This window comes from Sebastes fasciatus, chromosome 3 (genome assembly GCF_043250625.1).
Source record: "Sebastes fasciatus isolate fSebFas1 chromosome 3, fSebFas1.pri, whole genome shotgun sequence".
Lineage (NCBI taxonomy): Eukaryota > Metazoa > Chordata > Actinopteri > Perciformes > Sebastidae > Sebastes > Sebastes fasciatus.
In genome coordinates this window covers 9,889,461-9,910,316 of record NC_133797.1, presented here as the reverse complement: position 1 = coordinate 9,910,316, position 20,856 = coordinate 9,889,461, and the positions used below count along the sequence as shown (strand labels likewise).

The 20,856-nt window shown below is 40.0% G+C and overlaps 1 protein-coding gene across 1 annotated transcript; it reads right to left on the bottom strand.

The window, feature by feature from the left end:
- Positions 1-1,134: 1,134 nt before the first annotated feature.
- pi4k2b (phosphatidylinositol 4-kinase type 2 beta) lies at positions 1,135-19,450 on the bottom strand. Its single transcript, XM_074628842.1, has 11 exons — positions 18,857-19,450; positions 12,203-12,354; positions 11,529-11,609; positions 11,252-11,371; positions 10,644-10,775; positions 8,559-8,712; positions 8,186-8,247; positions 6,234-6,336; positions 4,641-4,774; positions 4,424-4,483; positions 1,135-2,458 (listed from the first exon to the last, which is right to left on the bottom strand). The coding sequence occupies exons 1-11, from the start codon at positions 19,224-19,226 to the stop codon at positions 2,285-2,287; spliced, it is 1,542 nt and encodes a 513-aa protein (XP_074484943.1). The 5' UTR covers positions 19,227-19,450; the 3' UTR covers positions 1,135-2,284.
- Between the last annotated feature and the right edge of the window lie 1,406 nt (positions 19,451-20,856).

The window sequence follows — 20,856 nt, the reverse complement described above, 5'->3', positions numbered from 1 at the left end:
GTTTCTATACTATATATATTTTATGCTGGAATTTGAAGTCCTGTTTAAGTTTTGACCAATTTGTTGCTGCATTAAAAAGGTTTACACTTGAACTGTAATTCCTGTTAATTTTGATATTTTTTACCAAGTCGCTGGTGCACGATTTGTCATTTTAATAATAAATTAAATCAATTCACTAAATGTATATCAATGTATTTATTTTTTAAAATTTTTGTTTTATAAAGTTAGAAAAGCAATGTTTAAGTCAGGCCTGATGTTGCCTTACACATAAAAGAATGATCCCAGTCACTTCCACACAGTGAAGCATACAGCTCATTAATTAAACACCGGTATCGGCTGATACCCAAAGCCCAGGTATCGCTATCGGTATCGGGACTGAAAAAGTCGGATCGGTGCATCCCTAGTTCACAGATTTGCTCTTTTTTTCAAGCCATAGTTTTGCATTAGTGTTGAAAGCTTTAAAATCAGTTAATGTTTTTATTTATCAATTTGATCAGTGACAGATTTAGAACATTTTCAAAGCTTAGTAAGTTAAACATTTTTTTTTAAATTTTACAATGATGCCATTTCATTGGCTTCTGATCCAGTATTTTCAAAGTTTGTATGTATAATGACATTATAGAAGAAGACGAAGAAGAAGAAGATCGTAAGAGAAACTAATCCTGACACAACTGTTAGTTGTAGCCTTAGACGTACAGTAAACATACCAGGCTGAAATAACACTGATCCCCACGGTACAACAATCACAAATGAGCCATAATGTTGTTTACAATATTCATCATATTCTCTGTATTTATTTAATCTGTTGTTTTACCTTTGCAATGTTTATAGTTCATTATAATCATGTCGTGAAGTGTGTGTTTTCTCTCTTTTCAGTTTAATGCTTATATGCTGTATATTTAAATGTCATATCAGTTGGCTTAGTACAGAATACAGCATAGTAGAAAAGCAGGTACGAGCTGGTTCTTCTACATTTCAATGCAACGGTTATTTAGAGCTCACTTTGTCTCGACGTATTACCGTCCCCGTCATCAGTTAATTATTAAGAAGGTGTGTGGAAACTGTGTCACCCAAGACATCCCAGCTCTGCTCAACACACCTTCGTCAACAACGTTTGAAGACAACAAAACAAGATTGAAATTTCCCAAATTTTATTTTTCATCTGTTAAATATACAACTTTTCTCGTACAATCATTGAGTTGGAATAGAAATCTCAAGATGCATACATAAGAAAACGAAACGGCATCGAGCAGGTGTGAAATATTGTCCTCCGTTTTGTTTTTTCCTCTTCATATAATGTATCAGAAAGGGCACGAGGTTCAAGAGAAAGCTGCTTGCCAGCAATTAAATAAGTGTCAAACAACAAATACATTCATTGTTACAGCATTCACTCGTATTGAAATGTTTTAGGAGCAAGAATCTGTGTAGAAACTGTAAACAGATTACATTCAAGCAACGTGTTAATTACTAGTCCTCCTTCCCCAAATTTCATATTCAAGTTTCAACAATATTCATTTTTCTTGAGGCTTTTAAATATTCCTTCCACAAACAAACAGATTTTGGCAGTAGTGAGAGTTGAAGACACTGGGTTTGTGTTTTGTAAAACTAACAAAAGCGGTTTGACCCAGTTCTGTGGAAGTCAAACACTTCCAGCGGTGCAAGTGCACATCTATATTTTAATAAGTAATCCTACAAGGCAAAGCAAATAGTGTGGGACTTTATCCCAGACCAGGAACAAAGCTGTCCCAGATTTGAAAAAAATAAAATAAAATCACTTTCTGGAGAGATCTGTGAAACCAGTCCTTTAGATTCCCAAACATACTGGACCACAGATTCTTAAGTACTCCTTCTTTGGCCATTAGCACCACTAAGAGACCTTGCAATAGACTTCAGTAGGTACTTTGGGTGGGTTTAAAAAAAAAAATATATCCTTTCTGCCTCCTAACAATAAACAAAGCCCACCTCTGTGGCAAAGCCGATTATCCAATCAAGTCACCATGGTAACCACAAACAGCCCCAAGGTCTCTAGTAGACACCGGTATGCCAATCTCTCCAGCTCCCCATGCTTCTCTGCGCTCTCTTCACAAAATGAGGAATGGGCCGAAGCCAAGTCTCTTCATCTTACCATCCGTGTCTTCCTCTTCATTTCTTGCTTAAGAAATATATGAGCTCTCTCCAGTGCGATATTCACGTCTTCTCCATCGCTTCCTGACTTCAGGAGGAAAAAAAAAAAAAGCGCAGTTGCAGTAAAGTCCCCTCGGCTGTCCTACTCACCCATCTCCGACTACCAAGAGGAGAAAAAGGGGCGCTTGCAGTGGAAGGTTTGTGTGAAGGCGTTGCCGAGTGTGACCACGCGTCCCTGGCCGCCTGAGCGGCTGCGCTCCACTACCACCCGGGGCATCTGCACTAGCTGGATGGGGCTCCTTCCGTCCTTAAGCGCCTGGGTCAGGTTCAACACCTGGTGATAAGCAGGGTTCATGATGTATGATATACAGAAACCATCAGTACTGGTGTACTGGTTGCACTTGCGAGTGTCACCCACGATCCTGACCGACTTTACTGTCTTTCAGAGGCTGTAGCAGGTCAGTTTAAGAGCTGGATGTCACCATGTCATACTAGCTTGTCAGAAAGGAGACTAAATAACGCTCCAAAGTTAGGCTAAATTTTGGCGAGGATAAACTTTCATGGTTGTTTTCAAAGTGGTCCCTTGACCTCTGACCTCAATGTTCACCTATTCAAAAATTGGTGTATTTTATTATTTCTGTATACTCTAAGATTTAAACAGTCTTGGAATTACATAAATTGGGTATGACTGTAAAGCTGAGACTCTTGTGGATCCAATGAGCCCAATTGTATTCATGTGTGATGATGTTTGTCCCCATAGTGGCCATTTCATTGTAGTGAGACTTGAAACTTGACCTCACTGTATAAAATGACCTGTGGTGACCTCTAGGATAATCACAGCCTCATGAAACATTACAACCACAAACTAGAGACATAAAGCATTCAGAAGATGGATGGCCTTCCTAGGTATGTTGACAATAAGGGGGTCTCTGAGCAGTTTACACAACAGAGGTGCTCGCCATCAAATTGCTGAATTCTTACAGAAATCTCCAAATGTCAAAAGTTTTTTATACCAAATCACAGCGTGGCTTTTTCTATGGTGTTCTTCAAAGTCTTGGTGTCTCAATGCTGTATTTTGGAAGGATTATTGATCATTTTTATCAATTCTGGATTTGTAAAAAATGGTTAAATTTAGCACCAAATCTGTGTAACAAATGGTATCAACCCAAAAATTGCTGCAGCAACTTATGAGACATAATAAAGCATGGGGATGACCATCATATACTACCATTGTAATGTTCTAAGCCCTTATACACTTTCACAATTTATTTTAATTAATTAATTAATGAATTAATTCATGTTTATTTCTGATTTATGACTAGAAGAACTTGACACACAGTGCTGAGCATCTCAAATTAATCTTCAGGTTCCCAGCTTTCAGATGATGTACACCACTACTATGTGACATAAACTGTTGAATTGCTATCTCCCCCTAAAGACCCCCTTTACCCCCCTAAAAAAGACAAAAACGGGTCTATTGTGGGTCTCAGAGGGTTAAAGGAATACTTCACCCACAAAATGACCATTTGCATGTGATTTACTCACCCAGTGTTGTTTTGAATTCTTAAAGAACACTTTGTTTTTCTCGCCTGCCTCCACGGTAAATGGAGAATCAAATCGGAGAAAAGTCTTGATATAGTACATATTTTGATTCTCTGTTCAACGTGGAGGCATGCGAGAAAAACAAAATGTTCTTTAAGAATTCAGGGTAACACGGGGTGAGTAAATCATATGCAAATGATCATTTTGTGGGTGAAGTATTCCTTTAAACACCTATGAAGTCTGAACCAACATGGATTATTCTAGTCCAATCTAATCTGTTGAAAAATGACTTCAACAATGAATTAATCAAAATAGTTCATTCTCTGTCAAACTGATTAATTGTTACGGCTCTGATGACAATAGAGGACCGCATCATGTAGCCTAAACAGAACACAACGACACCCGGTCAGTAAATTATGAGAAGAAAAACAGACTTGTTTTATGGAAGTAACTGTCTGCTGTTAGTCTTCCTTTGACCAATGTAATCAACATGCTCAGAGGTCATTCATTATTTTTATTATATTAAGCAGAGCTAGAGGTGAGGAGCAGATTGGACACAGTAAAGGCGAGGCAGGGCAGTAGACAGGGGTGGAGGTTAGTGATGACGTTATAAAGCAAACAACGAAAGGGACTGAAAGTAGGCCACGGGAGGGAGAATGGAGAGCATGTAGGATATATAAGGACAGAACAAAACAGAGGACACAAATGAAGAGAGGCTGATTCAGTCAAAAATACTTCTTAAAAAAAGAAAACTCACCTGTCCCCTCATAACAGACATCTGTCTCTCGAACATGGTTTTGTCAAAGCCCTTATCCGTCTGAAGAGAAAGACGAGAGCTCCTGTTAGCATGTGTCCTGTGTCAGTACACTCAGTGTTACTTGACACACAGCTACCTGACAGACAGCTGTTTGTTTACACAACTCTTAAAGAATCTTAAATGGATGAGAAGAGGGAAGTTATGAGATGGCCTGTACCTTGAACATCTCATAGAGGTCCTCACAGAGGTCCTGGACGAAGTTCATGTCAGAGAGGCGGGACAGCACCAGTTCTCTGGTCTCCTGGGAGAAGGCGACCTTAGCCTGGGGGAGCCAGGCCCAGTGGAACGGGTCTGATGGAAAGAGGCAACAGTCAGATCATATTAAGCGGGGGGTCTGGGGAAATCTTGAATGTCAAATGCTTCATTTCTGGCATTCTGGTGATTTTTATGCAGCAGTTTATGGTGTAAATGTTTTTATTTAGTTAAAGGAAAACACTAAATTCAGGCAGCAGGTGACAGTTCCAAACATAAAGGAATATAATGCAGTAAGTCTCTCAGGCATTCTGTATCGCTTTCAAATATTTATTCTCCTGCAGATGATCAACTTTTCTCATTTAATGTTATCTCTGCTGAGTCAACACACATGTAGGCATGATTTACTCTCCTGTCTTTTGTTTTGGGGAAGTAACCTCTTTAAATGTGCATGTGACACCGATTCACCTCAATGACACATTAATGCATTTTAATTCATTTATAAACCCCTGGGCTTTAATAGCTCATATGTGTTCAAACAAGATTTTTGCTCATGTTCAAAACTTTCTGCACATTCAAAGCATATCCCACATATCCGTGTTCTCTGAGAAGTCGAGAATAAAGTCGTGATAATTTGCGGGAAAAGTTGTAATATTACCAGAGTAAAGTCGCAATTTAATGAGAACAAAGTCAAAATATTTCACGAAAAAATCGACCTGCCCCATAGTCTGCTGTGCCGTCTGACAGACACACAACCCCATATGAGAACAAGTTTAGGGAAGTGGCTGTGCGCTGTTCGGGGCGCTCCGCAGCTGATGAAATTATCATCATCGGTTGTAGAAATCAAACATCAAATAGCATTAAAGAATTGCAGAACAGAGCGTCTATTTTTCAAAAATATCGTCAAATACTGTACAAGTACGATTTTAGTTTTCATGTTGTTTTTGTGTGCGAAATCGCTGCGGTGAACACGACTGTGCTGTAAGGAGCGCAGGGCGCACTGGAGACTCTGCCTTTCCAGTCACCTCACACCGGGCACATCCTCACCACCACAGATAGCTGTCTGATTGATAGCTGTCAGTTTTAAGCGGTTTCACGTCATTCGGATGCAGAGAGACAGTGGGCTTTTTAGGGAACATTTACAGAGGTGACCTCTGTGACCTCATAGCTGGCGACGGCCATGGAAACAGTACACTTTGTTATGAGCGCTCACAACACGCTGTATGACATTACATAACCTTTACCTGCTGCCGCTACAGTCAAAGCCTAATCTTGTGTTTCACATAATCACAAAATTATTATTAATACTAACGCTATTGCTATTAATGGTAATGCCATCATTGCAATTTAGATAATTATTTTAATCACGCTGTGCTCTAGTAGCTTGTGATGGATGTGTCATTTTGTTCCGTTTTATAGACTAAATGACAAAACAGTAATTAATTCAGTATGAAAGTCAATAGCTGCTGTTACCACCGTTATTAGTGAGGAGACAGCATTGACAAAGACAGAACATGAATGGAGAGAGAGAGGTGAGGGAGGAAAGAAACCGACATACAGGCTCTCCATTCGTCCGGGTGTTTAAAGGGGAAGGCCAGGCCGTTGTCGATTGCTGCGATCTTGATGCGGGAGTCGGAGCTGTTCCCTGGCCACTCTGCATCCTGCAGGCAGGGGAGAGAGGATCAGAGGAGTCATCACCATCAACTGACAGAGTGATTAATGATCGATGACCACACTAGTCATTGATCACTGTCCAAAGGCCTGATTAATTGGACAGATAGATGACAACCTTTTGCTCATTTATCAGTGCATGGCAAACAATGATTGATGATGGAGTCGGACAGTGTCCTGGTTGCTGTAACCAGCAAAGTCACTGGGGCACTGGTTTGTTCCAGACCTGCAATACCCAAGCTATTGTCTGTCAATGTGGGCCCCTGTGTGTCCTGCATGTGAATGAGTGACAGAGCATCAAGTGGGTGTGTTTAACCCCCTGAGTCCCGCAGGATCACGGGCTATAGGGAATCCAATGTTAACAACCAGGTAGCTTGTCGGGAAGGAAGATAACAATATGCTAGGCTGAAGTTGGGTTGCTTGACCTCTGACCTCAAGATATGTTAATGAAAATGCGTTCTTCGGGTACCCACGACTCTCCCCTTCACAGACATGCCCACTTTATGATAAACACATGCAGTTTTTTTAATGCAGTATAAATGTGTAATTTTCACCTTTTCTAAAAATGGTGTATTTGAATATGTCTGCATACTGGGGTCCCTAAACAGTCTTGGAATCACATAAATTGGGTATCACTGTAAAGCTGAGACTCTTGTGGATCCAATGAGACAAATTATATTCATATATGATGCTATTTGTCCACATATTAGCCATTTCATTTTAGTGAGACCATTTTTTAAAACTTGACCTCACTGTATAAAATGACCTGTGGTGACCTCTAGGATAATCACAGCCTCATGAAACTTTACAGCCTTAAACTAAAGACCTAGGGCATTCAGAGGTTGGATGGCTTTCCGATGTAGATTGACAATAAGGAGGTTTATGAGCAGTTTCAAGAATAGAAGTGCTCGCCATCCAATCGCAGAAAAACATAATTCTTGCAGAAATCTCCAAATGTCATACATTTATGATACAAAATCACAGCATGGCTTTTTCTATGGTGTTCCTCAAGGTCTTGGTGTCTTAATATGGTATTTTGGAGGAATTATTGATAATTTTTTATCAATTCTCGAGTGGTAAAAAAATGGTTACATTTAGCACCAAGTCTTGACAAACAAATTATGAGACATAATAGAGTATGGGAATGGCCATCATATAGTTCAATAATAATGTTCTCTAAGCCCTTAAATACTTTCACAATTCATTTTAATTAATTATTTATTTATTTATTTATTAATTCATGCGTATTTCTGCTGTATGCCTAGAACAACTTCACACACTGTGCTGATCTTCATCTCGAATTAATCTTCCCAGTTTTCAGTTCTATGTGACATCTACTGTTGACCTGCTATCTCCCCCTAAAGACCCCCTGTACCCCTCTAAAAAAGAAAAAAACGGGGCTCTTGTGGGTCACAGAGGGTTAAATTAAATATTGTGGCGCAGCAGAGATGTCCTGACCTACAAATCATATTCTACAGACTTAAGAAAACATCTTTGTTTGGTACAGATCCCCGCAAAAATCACACAATAATCAATTTAATATGTTTTTAATGAAAAGGAGAATAATGATGTAAAAATTATAATTCCCTCTCATATTGCAAATCATATCGCAACGGCAATATCACTCAAAATAATCACAATTAGATGTTTTTTTCAAAATCGTGCAGCCGTAGCATCATGTACACAAGTGCGTGTGTTTGTTTAGGCTTTTGTGTGTGTGTTTAACATGAGCCGTGTCCCACGGTGATAATGTATCAAGTGTTCCAGCAGTTTGCAGGGTGAGAATTTGTTGTATGATCAGTGTGAACACACCCTAAGGAAGTGTTGATTTAAGCTCACCTTTTGTCCCTCCCCCTGTCCTGGTTTCTCATACTTGATCAACCAGTTGTCATTTCCTCGATCTGAGGAGGAAGACAGAGAGAGGTTTTCATTACAAAGATATGTAGGTGGGGAAAGAGCACAATCGAGACAGCTATCAGAATGATGAGGGCCACGATGATGAATTAAATGTCACACACGAGTGAATTTGTGAGTAGGCCGATAAGGTCAACAAGCAACTGTGTAGTGCAAAGGAACAACGGTGACAATGGCTGTAAATGGCAAGTGTGCCAAGATGAACTCACTTAGTAAAATATGAAGAATGACAAAATCAGTCAGTGTGTTTAAGTTGAGTAAACACTGTGTTTAAATGTCAACACAGATACAGCCTCACCTGTGTTCCTGATAACATAATCCAACACTACCAGCCGCTCAAACTGGTACTGCAGCTGCTTCCTGATGTTCTCTGGCAGAGGTTCTGCCTCAAAGCGCCGCAGCCAGTAGTCCGCTTCACGGTAACCCTCCACAAACAGCTGAAATGAGCCCACCTGGAAACAAACACACACCACATCACATACAGTAGGCAGCTTGTTTCTATGGTAATGATGAGGTGGGGTGATGTAACGTGCAATCGTGACGTCAACAGGCCGAAATGTCAGCAGCGCAGGACGGTTGAAACATGAAGCACACTTCCTCATACTACTTCCTGAACGCATTCTTTCAGCCACCTTTTCACAACATCTACAAAGCTATATAGATCATCAAGAAGGCTGTCTCGGATGAGAAACAAGGAGCTGCACAATACGTTGTTCCACATGTTTTTGATGAAATGCTAAAATTGGTAGCAATCTACAAAAGAGATAAGAATATACAATGACTGTTTCAAAGACCCTGAAAAAAAAGTACACAATTTGAAGCCGAGATGACATTTATGCTAACAGAGTGTGCGACATGATTCCTTTTATTGTCCCCTGCCAGGGCATATTTACTGTATGTATGTATGTATATATATATATATATATATATATATATATATGTATATATATACATATATATATATATATATATATATATCCTATATAGTATATAAAATGAAGATTAATTGCATGATTGTTCTTAGTTAGTTGGGATTAATCGCAAATTAATCGCACATCTTTTATCTGTTCGAAATGTACCTAAGGGAGATTTGTCAAGTATTTAATACTCTTATCAACATGGGAGTGGACAAATATGCTTGCTTTATGCAAATGTATATATATATATATATTAGGGGTGTAACGATTCTCTAAATCCACAATTTGATTTTCGGTTTAAACATACCATTGTTAAGACTGTTCAGTCTTGATTCGTAAAGATCAACAGATCATTGGTTTTATGCCCTGACAACTGTCATTAACACTTTCAAATTCTTCTTTGAAAAGAGAAATGAACTGCCTAGTCCCGAGTGCTAGGTTGAGTAGTTTAAGTTTGCTGTGTTATGTTCCAAAATGCAAATGTTACTTTTGTTAGTGTTTGTAATGTAATGTGTCTGTTCAGAACATTGTGGCTTATGTTAGTTATTGTGATTTTTGTGCTGGTTTATAGTTCAAACCATGAGTGACTTGGCTGTTACATTTCTTGAGTGCAGCTGTATTTTCCTTCATACATACAAGAGGGGGCGGAGTCGGAGAAAAAAATATAATCTTGATCCTGCTTTTGATTTCTAACGGAAGCCAATTTTGATCGATTTCTGATTTAGAATCTAAATCGTGACACCCCTAGTATATATTTATGATTGGAAATCAATTAACAACACAAAACAATGACAAATATTGTCCAGAAACCCTCACAGGTACTGCATTTAGCATAAAACAATATGCTCAAATCATAACATGGCAAATTGCAGCCCAACAGACAACAACAGCTGTCAGTGTGTCAGTGTGCTGACTTGACTATGACTTGCCCCAAACTGCATGTGATTATCATAAAGTGGGCATGTCTGTAAAGGGGAGACTCGTGGGTACCAATAGAACCAATTTTCATTCAGATATCTTGAGGTCAGAGGTCAAGGAACCCCTTTGAAAATGGCCATGCCAGTTTTTCCTTGCTAAAATTTAGCGCAAGTTTGGGGCATTATTTAGCCTCCTTTACAATAAGCTAGTATGACGTGGTACCAATGGATTCCTTAGGTTTTAAAATTTCATATGATGCTAGTATCTTCACTCTAGCTTTAAAACTGGCCCACTGCCCGCTACAACCTAAAAATTAAGTTGTGTTTGACAACCTAATGTTGTTCTAATTACACCATTTGAATAGGCCTTCTCAAAAGGCAGCTATAAAGAGTTTTACACAATATAAAGAAAATGAAAAGAAAGGCCGAAGGGGTATAACCACACAGGAATGAACAAGAGTTTCCAGCCTATGTTTCTCATTGATTGCTCATAAAAAACAGCTAAAAGTTGGTGACATTAGACCATGAAGGGTTAACACCCTGTGTTACCTTAGGTGGCAGGCCCACTCTGTGGAAGCGTCGTCCCACCTTGGGGACTTTCTCTAAGGCGTACTTCTTCCCCCTGGATTTGGCTCTGTCGATGGCGCTGTAGTGGAATGTATCACTGGCCAGATACACCACCTGATAAAAGAAGGAGGACGCTCAGTCACCACTGGGTAATAGTTGTACCTTGTGACCACTGCTGGATAGTTTCGGACATATCCGAAAGCATATCTTAAGTTGTGTCCAAAACATGAGGTCACAGTGACCTTTGACCACCAAAATCTAATCATCATCTTTGAGTCCAAGTGGACATTTGTGCCAAAGTTGAAGCATTTCCCTCCAGGCGTTCCTGAGATACAGACGTACAGAAATACAAACGTACGGAAGTACAGACGTACAGACAACCTGAAAACATAATGCCTCCGGCCACAATTGTCACTGGCGTTGAGGCACACAAATCTCACATCTCCATCCCGGTCCACTCGGGTGTTAACCGAATATTCTGTTTCAATACATTTACAGGAGTTTAGAATTTGGTCTGGTTTCAGTCAAAATGTGATGGCATGTTGCAAATTCAAAAAATGCAATAACGTGCATGCACTCAGAGGCCCCACCTTGGTTTTCGGCACCACTCCCAGGCCGAGTTTGGTATCAACCAGTGAAGCAGCAGCCTCTGAGAGGTAACCCTGGTTAGGTAGCAAGCAGCCTCGGCCGAAACAACACGGACAGCACAGCTAGTGAGAGAGGGAAAGAGAGAGAGAGGACAACCGTGAAACTTTGAGAAAGCTGTTTAAAAAAACAAAACTCCTGGTTTAGAGTGTTATGACAGGTGCTATGTACAGAGTGTTACAGTGTTATGTACAGAGTGTTCTGAACGGGGCCACAGCGTACCTTGTGAAAATATTTGGTCCATTTGGGGTTCAGGTGACCGTAAGGTTCCTCTGACTTTGGTTTGAAAACACCAATGACTTTCTGTAGAAGGAAAATAAAATGATAAAGATATCAAAAATGCATTTTGACATAAATTTGGCACACATGGCAGACAATGGGAGAATACAGAATACAATACAAACTAGCCATTTTATAATTTCATGGGACCTTTAACAAGATTAAAGAACCACATGTAAAGTTCTAAGCAACAAATGCAAAGTGACGGACACCGCTAACAAGTTAGAGATCAATATCTTTTCCCTGCAGTGTATATTAAACTTGTTAATGTGATGCTAACCATGCAAGCTGGCTATCTGTTATCGATGCGAGCTTCGCTGGCTGCATTATTCAGCGAGTCTTCGCTGTGGATTCCTCCTCCTGTGATCTGTCCAACTCACCTCACCCCTCTCAGCAGCTCGACTCTGGTCGAGAGTAATGTAGAAGCACTTTGTAGGGAGCTTACAGTAAGCTAAATGTCAAAAAGCTAGCACATTTTATCACCAGCTTTACTTTCTACACCAGCTGCATAAAAATTAATGAGGAAAGTGAATATATAAAGCTTTCTTAAAACTAATATCAAAAAAGCCTAATGTACAAGGCAGTAAAGAGCCCATGGTCCCCTATCCCCTCCTCACCCCTTTTGGGTCTGTGACAAAGTAGCTCCCACTGGAACCCTGGGAAATCCTCTCTGGAAAGACGCCGTTCTCGATAGCTTGTTCCGCCCTTTGGATAATATCTGCAAACTCAGGATCGTCAGGGAAATGGTTGAAGTCTCCACTGCCGGTACCTAGAATAGAAAAAGAAAAAAAAAGAGTTCAGATTAATAATCATGTTTACATTGTGGGCAATCGGACATTGCTACAGTAAAATAGCAATGGCTAAGAAGTGAAAGTCAATTGTTCGTTCCATTGCAACATAAGCACCCAGCAGCAAAGCTACACTTCCGCCATTTTGGACTGAAAGCGACTACTGCACGCCGGTTAAACGTCTGCCTAAAAAGTGCCGTACAAAAGTAAAACAAAATGATTTCTATTCTAATGTCATATTCTACTGAAATGGCCTGTGTTGAACAATCAAATATTATAAATATATTAAGCGTTTTCAGTCCAAAATGGTGGCAGTAGCTGTAAAGAAAAACACAGTTTTGTCTCTTTGGTTCTACACTCTTTGGGAAATATCCATGGCAACCTGCGTCATAGCATATAAAAGGACCCAATTGCCATGAAGGACATAAAATATCTTTTTAATCTGTGTATGATGAATGATACTGAAAAACATGTATATCTGTCATCTTTGCAAAAACCTATTTAAAAGTAAAAAAGATGGTACTGCTCTAGTTTTTAAGTAATTTTAAAAAAAGAAGATTGTAGTAAGATCAGTTTTTATGTACGCACAAAATTTACTGAAAATGATCATTTAATCCAAATAATGTCTATACGCTTGGAAGCCTATCTACAGGTCAATCTTTTCCATCTACTGGTTCTCCTTGAATTACCCACCTATTCGTTCCACTGTGTCCTATCATGCACACTGTTTGTATGTGAGAGGCAACTAGAGCCATCCATCCATCCATCTCTAAACCGCTTATCCTGTTCAGGGTCATGGGAGGCTGGAACTGTTCCCGGCTCTCACTGGGTGAGAGGTGTGACGTACAACCTGGACCAGGTAGCTAGTCTATCACACACGCATTCACACATATGGGCTATTTAGAATCACTATTTCATCGAATCTGCATGTCTTTGCACTGTGGGATGAAACGCACACAGGCACAGAGAGCTGCACACACAAGGGGTCTAGTCAGTGGGTCAGTGGATTCAAACCCAGCACCTTCTTGCTGTAAGGCAACAGAGCTGAATGTGTGACTCTGCCACTCGTCAGTAAACGGCACTTTCTGTCGCCTTGCAGATCTAAAATAATTCTCTGGATGAGACTGCTCTCTGATGGGTGCTAATTATTCCTTTGATGAAGGCCCGATCATATGACATGACACGTTCTACCATCTCCTCCTCACACGGGGCAGAACAGTCAGCTGACAGAGAGGCTCCATATGCTCGGTATCAGTCACACTAAAGTCACAGTGGGATGCAGGGGACAGACACAGGCAGGAAGGGAAGAATGGACAAAGGGACGGGAGGACAGTTAACATGCCATTTGTCACAGAGAGATAAGAAGAAACCAAAGATAGCTTTGAGGCTAATTCACTTGAAGGGGGGGCTGAGAGAGAAGCTAATTAAAAAGAAGGAAGTGGAGACTAGAAGGATGGAGAGCTATGCCAAAATGACATCAGGTACCTTAAAAAGTACAAACATGTCAGGATGATTTTGTGGACCGATCTATACCTGACCAAATACATTAAAATGTCTTATCATAGTCTGTTTAGTCAAATTCAAACAGTAGGCAGAAGCTTTTTGGCATCATTGGGCAAAAATTCCATAATAACCTTTCAGCATATTGTAATTCAAGTGTTCTGAGAGATAACAAGACTTCTGCTCCTCCTCATGGCTCTGTTTTCAGGCTTTAGAAAAATCTAGTCCGTGATGGGAGACTTTGGCCAATCACAGGCCACAGTGCTCCGGTTGGTGGGCGGTGCTTGGTATTTCCTCAACTGATCTCAACATGGCGGCCGAGTCACAAACTTTCTCATTTTACAGCTAAACAGTACACTACAAGATGGTTCTGAAAACATTTTATGCGACAAATAGGCATTAAAGTAACAGAATATTGATTCATATTTGATCAGAGCTGCCTAGTTTGACCGTTTGATTGGAGTTCGCGAGTGATTGACAGCTGCTTAGAGACGGCAAGGCTCCAGCTCGGCTCTGATTGGTTGTTTTCCTCCGGTCTGTGAAATCTTGCAGATGCCATTAGGAGCACCGGAGGTCACAGAGGCACATGATTTTATTCAGATTACCTGTCTCATGCACAACTGTCAGGATATAGTGACCGTTTTATAAAAATAACTTTTTTTTAAATCATATTTGCTCCATTTCTACCCACTACAGCTTTAACAGGGGGTGCTAGGGGCTACAGAAGCCAATGGGTTCCGAGATTGCCCGATTACCTAGTATGAGACGGGTATTGTCGCCGAGTTAGGCCACTATGCAGTCCACAGCAACCCCCCTGAAGCTGGAAGGTCTTCTGATTGATGTACAATTAGCAAGTTATTATTTATTATTTATGCCCCCCTGCCAGAAGATGTGTGACCATCATGAAGGTATATTTCTGGTGGTCTGCAGGGAAGCTGATTGTTACTTTAACAGCTCTGTCTTAATTTTAATATAGAAATAATATGGCGTCACCACAGACCTAAAGATAGATTGTGATAAAATACTGCGGGGCGCCTCTGATTTACAACACTATTTCTCCATGTAAGACAGAGCTGACACAATATTTTATCTTCATCGTTTAATATCCAACAATAGATTCGGTGTGTTTATTCAGCTGTCTCGCCTGATGATGGATGTATGCTTGCTTTACTGTTGATGAAAGTCTATGATAATGTCATTGTGCATTGACTGCAGCAGGCTGGAATCTCTCTCTCTCTTCCCATTATTTTCACCCCACTGAAAGCTAAAGTGAAAATAAATACACATGCATAATTCCGCTCTCCCAAATTCCCTCTTCATCATCATCATCATCCTGCACTGTACTGGACTGCAGAGTGTTTGCATGTCTCTCCGTGTTTGCTTGCACAAATGCCTTGTGCATATTTAATGTCGGCCTCTCGAGCCCTCGGTCAGTCAACGGGCCCAGCAGCAGAGCTTTTTCACAGCATGAGTGCAGCTCGCTCAGAGCACTAGAGACCAGCTGACCTGCAGAGCACACAGTGTGTGAGATGTCACAACACGGCACCCTGAAAAGGGTTACTGCTAAAGATGTGAGGCCACACTGAACTTTGAACACAACTTTAACACTCTGAGACCAACAATAGACCCATTTTTGTCTTTTTTTAGAGGGTACAGGGGGTCTTTTAGGGGAGATAGCAGGTCAACAGTATATGTAATATAGAAGTGGTGTACATCATCTGAAAGCTGGAACCTGAAGATTAATGATGCAGCTTTCAGTCACAAATCAGAAATAAACATGAATGAAAGAATGATTGAATTAAAAATAAATTTAGAAAATGCACAAGGGCTTAAAACATTATGGTGGAAATATATGATGTCCATTTCCATGCTTTATTATGTCTCATAAGTTGTTGCCGCAATTTTGGGGTCGATACAGATTTGGTGCTAAATTGAACCATTTTTTACCACTCGAGAATTGATAAAAAATGATCAATAATCCCTCCAAAATACCACATTAAGACACCAAGACCAAAATCATTGGATCATTGGATCCACAAGAGTCTCCGCTTTCCAATCATACCCTATCATACCCAGTATGCAGAAATATTAATTACACCATTTTAGAATAGGTGAAACTATTAAATGTAAACTGCATGTTTTTTAGCCCCAAACTGCATGTGATTATCATAAAGTGGGCATGTCTGTAAAGGGGAGACTTGTGGGTACCTCTAGAACCCATTTTCATTCACATATCTTGAGGTCAGAGGTCAAGGGATCCCTTTGAAAATGGCCAAGCCAGTTTTTCCTCACCAAAATTTAGCCTCCTTCCCTTTCTTTCTAGTTTCATATGATATCTGGACCTTCACTCTAGCTCTAAACTGAACCTGCTACAGCCTCTGAAAGACCGTAAAGTCAGTCGGGATCGCGGTCTCTGGGTGTTAAATCGAAGTCATTGCAAGCTCATATTCTTGATTCATTAGTGTTTTACTTATTGATAGCTTTGTCCTATGCTTAAACAATTACATGATTAAATGTTTCAATATTTTGCGGAACTTTAAAATAAGATCATTTCACATTGCTTCCTGCACACTGCAGTGCAGTACTCATAGACTCTGTTGAAAGAAGGTAGCAGGAACAGGAGGTGAACCAAAAGCTCAATGCAGATTAGATCAATGTAAATTTTAGCAGGAAGGACTCGCATGGTTTTGAATACAGGAGGTAGAATTTAACTCCTAAATTTGTAATGCACTGGATAAAAATGGTGTTGTAATTCTAGACCTGAACACCGTTTTTCTAAAAGGCTAGAGGAAATGGGACACTAACACCTGCGATTTCAGGCTCAGCGTGTCTACCTGTGGCCTAGATTTCTGTCCCCGATAGAACATGGTCAAACAATAGATCTCAGCAGAGAGAGAGAGAGAGACCGATAGAAGTGAATATGAAAGGAAAGAAAATGATGAGGTGGGTGGTATGAGGGGGAGTGGTGTTAAATCCAATTAGTAGTCAAGTCAGAATGTATGCTGCTTCCATGGTGACTAGATCACCTTTTCTTTGTTTTCCACTATACCATTTTTCTTCTTTTTATAGTCAAAACAAAGTGATGCCTGCGAATATGTAAGTACACAGGCAAAAAACAATAGATTTGGTTTGCCTCCTTTTTGAATCTACACAAATATTGAGGAAAACATCTGCATAAACACCGGCTTGATCTGAATTGGCGTTAACGCTGGGACATTTACAAAAACTCTACCGATACCAGTATCGGAAATGTGTCTGATACTGCCCAAAAATCGGGATCGGGGAATCGGCGAGTACTCCAGTCTGGGCATCAATCCAATATCATAATTTAAAAATCAACTTGTTTAACCAGAAATCAATTCTTCTTCATTGCTCCAAAACAGTAGCCTTCACTGTGCTGTCGCCCCGGATGTATCATGGCTGCCACTGGCAACTACTGTTTTAGAGCAGCGAAGAAGAACTTACTGCAGGTAGTTTGTGTGGTGATAGTGGAGAGTGTAACGGTAGTCAGAGCGAGGAAAATGTCAGCCATTTAGCAATATATCACAGTGGAAAATCCAACAAGAAAAACAGCGATGTGTACAGTATGTAAGGCTTCTGTTTTGAGGAGTTTCAACACCAGCAATCTTATAAAACATTTGAAGACGCATCATGCAAAAGAGCACGACGACTTCACCGAGGCAAAGGGGACAAAAAAGGACGAACTGCAGCAGCAAATGCTGGAAACCGAATTCCAACGACGAGATAAATTCCACAAAGATAGCCCAAAACTGATGGAGATATTATATTTATCACGCTGATATTGGATCGTTACTCTGTATCGGCCAATAGTGCAAAGTCAGGTATTGGAATCAGTATCGGGAAGGAAAAAATTGTATCGGAACATCTCTAATTACAATGAGGACATTTTACAGTTACTATGAACTCTACTCGTGGCTGGACTTCCATGTAGTGTTCATGTCACCAGGTGAAAGTGCCAGCTCCTATCATCCACAGGGATGATAACATGCACTTTTGCATTGCATCAGCTGACTGTAAAACACACACAGGGTAGACAGACAGGGCACAGCCTCCATCTCCATGCAAATACAAGTTTAAAGCAGGAGTAGGCAAGATCAGAGCAAATATGATTAAAAAAAAGTTATTTTTATAAAACAGTCATTATATCCTGACAGTAGTGCATGAGACAGGTAACCTGAAAAAAAAAAAAAACATGTTCGTCTTTCACATTTTACAGCTAAACACTACAAGATGTTTCTGAAAACATTTTACACAAGAAACAGGAATTACAGTAACAGAACTTGAATTCATATTTGATCAGCGCTGCCTAGTTTAACCGTTTGATCGGAGTCTGCGAATGTGATTGACAGCTGCCTCCGTTGAATGAACAGCCAATAGGAACGCTCTCTCTCTCTCCCTGAAATGACCTGTGATTGGCCAAAGTCTCTTGTCAAAGGCTTTTTTAAAGCCTGAAAGCAGAGCCATGAGGAGGTGCAGGAGTCTAGTTTTCTCTCATAACACTTGAATTACAAGGTTATTATGGAATTTTTGCCCAATGATACCAAAAATATTCTGCCTACCCCTGCTTTAATGCCTTCAATGACATGACATGCAGTATATGGGTAGCTTTCGTAACAATCAAAGAGTTGTTTGTTTGCTTAGAAACTGGGTACTTTACTTTAACAAGTTATTGCTTTATATATCCTATCAATATGCAACGCTTTGGTTCCCCAAATCAGGCCCTCCAGGGGCCCATGAAGGGCTCCCAGTGGAGAGCCACAGTGAAATAGTTAACTCTTGCATGACATCACAACGTTTTGTCCACGTTGCACTGCCTGTTATCAGTACACCTACCTGTAATCAGTCATTTTGTACTGACTCAACCATATGTTCCACAGGACATATCATTGAGCTAACTTAACTGCACACTTCTGTACTTTTTTCCCCATCAGATATCAAAAAGCATTGATCCAAAACACCTACCTGGTGAGTTCAGGTTGTCTTTATCGGACGACGAGCTGTGTCTGTTCCGCCTGCTGCGCTTCTCTCTGCCACCCCGCGGAGACGACGAGCTTCCGGCTAGGCACGGTAACAGCAGCGCCTCTTCTCCGGAGCCGTCCGTCTCCAGCTCGGTCAAAACGCTCTCACAGGAGTCCGAGATACGGACAGCGGCTCCGGGGGTCGCCACAAGTCCCAAACCGACCCCGTTCCTGTCAAATAACACCTTGGGAGGGTCCGAGGAGTGGAAGTTACTCTCTGGAGCAGCAGGCACCGCTGTTGCTCCGGCGAGCAGCCCGGGCTCGCTGCTCTCCGTCTCCGTCTCTGTCTCTGTCGGGTCGCATTCTGACATCATTGTTGCTCAGCTTTTAGAATATATACAGTTAAATGTACATAAAATGACTCTCATTTAAGCTGTCAGCCTTCCATTTTTCAAGAGACTCCCTTCTTTCTTTCCACGAGAATATAAACGCCGAATAAATATGATTGCAGAGCAGCTTCCTTCACCGATACGTCCTCATCATAATCCGTCAATAGAGAGTCGGCTCTGCGATGCTTCCTGGTTGGATCACTGCGCATGCGCACCACAGGAGAACACCGTTGTCTAGAGTTGCGTTCAAGTGCTCCTTGTGAAAGTCCGAATTCCCACAACTTGAAGACGTTAGCAATTTATTGGTCAAATTTGCTCTTTGGCTACCAGTAATAAATAGTCACGTTAATAGTAATAGAGCATTTTAATTGATTAATAACTGACTGTACAGTAAAAATAGGCATTAATACATGTGTATTTTGTTGCTGATGTTGAAATAAATAAAGAAAGAAAGAAAAAAGAAAAAGAAAATTGCATAAATAAAAGTATACATAAATACATGAATAAATGAATAAAATAATACATGTAAATAAATAAAGAAAAAAGAAAAGAAAATTGCATAAATAAAAGTATACATAAATACATGAATAAATGAATAAAATAATACATGTAAATAAATAAAGAAAAAAGAAAAGAAAATTGCATAAATAAAAGTATTAACAAATACACGAATAAATTAATACAGACAGAAATAAATACATGGAAAAATAAATAAATGCTGAAATATATGAATAAACACAAGAATAAATAAATAAAAGTTGATAATTAAACAGGACATATAAAATTGAATGATATTGAATTCAAAATTTTTGTTCATCTATTTTTTCTTTACTTTTTTTTATCTCAGGTCACAAACCTTCTCATTTACTGCTAAACAGTACACTACAACACGTTTTTGAAAACATTTGAGGAGAGAAATAGGCATTACAGTAACAGAATATTGATTCATATTTGATCAGCGCTGCCCAGTTTCACCATTTGATCAGAGTTTGCAAGTGATTGACAGCTGCTCAGAGATGGCAAGGCTCCAGCTTGGCTTTGATTGGTTGTTTTCCTCCGGTCTGTGAAATCTTGCAGATGCCATTAGGAGCACCGGAGGACACAGAGGCACAGGATTTTTTTCAGATCACCTGTCTCATGCACTACTGTCAGGATATAGTGACTGTTTTATAATTTTCTTTTTTTTATCATATTTGCTCCAATCTGCCTACTCCAGCTTTAAGGTAGTGGGCAGACTTTTTTTACAATGTGGTTTAAACTTGAATAATCAAAAGCAACGCTATGTTACACAAACAATAATTGTATTGTGATCGTCGTCATACTTAAATCAAAATGTTCAAGAAACTTCAAGTACGCTGATGCTTTTCTATTAATTCAGGTCACTGCCTGCCTTCCTTTGAAATGTAGCAGTACCTTTTATGGCCACTAGATGTCGACAGTGATGCATAAATGAAGACAAGTGCAAAGAGTTGAGTCCCAGGCAAACTGACCTTTCCTCAGAAACACACTTCATTCATTCATTTTTTATTCTTTGATGTAAAATCCTTAATTTGTCTATTCCTCATGTGTCATCATTCCTAATGTTTGGCCAGCAGTTGCCTTATAATTCCTGACC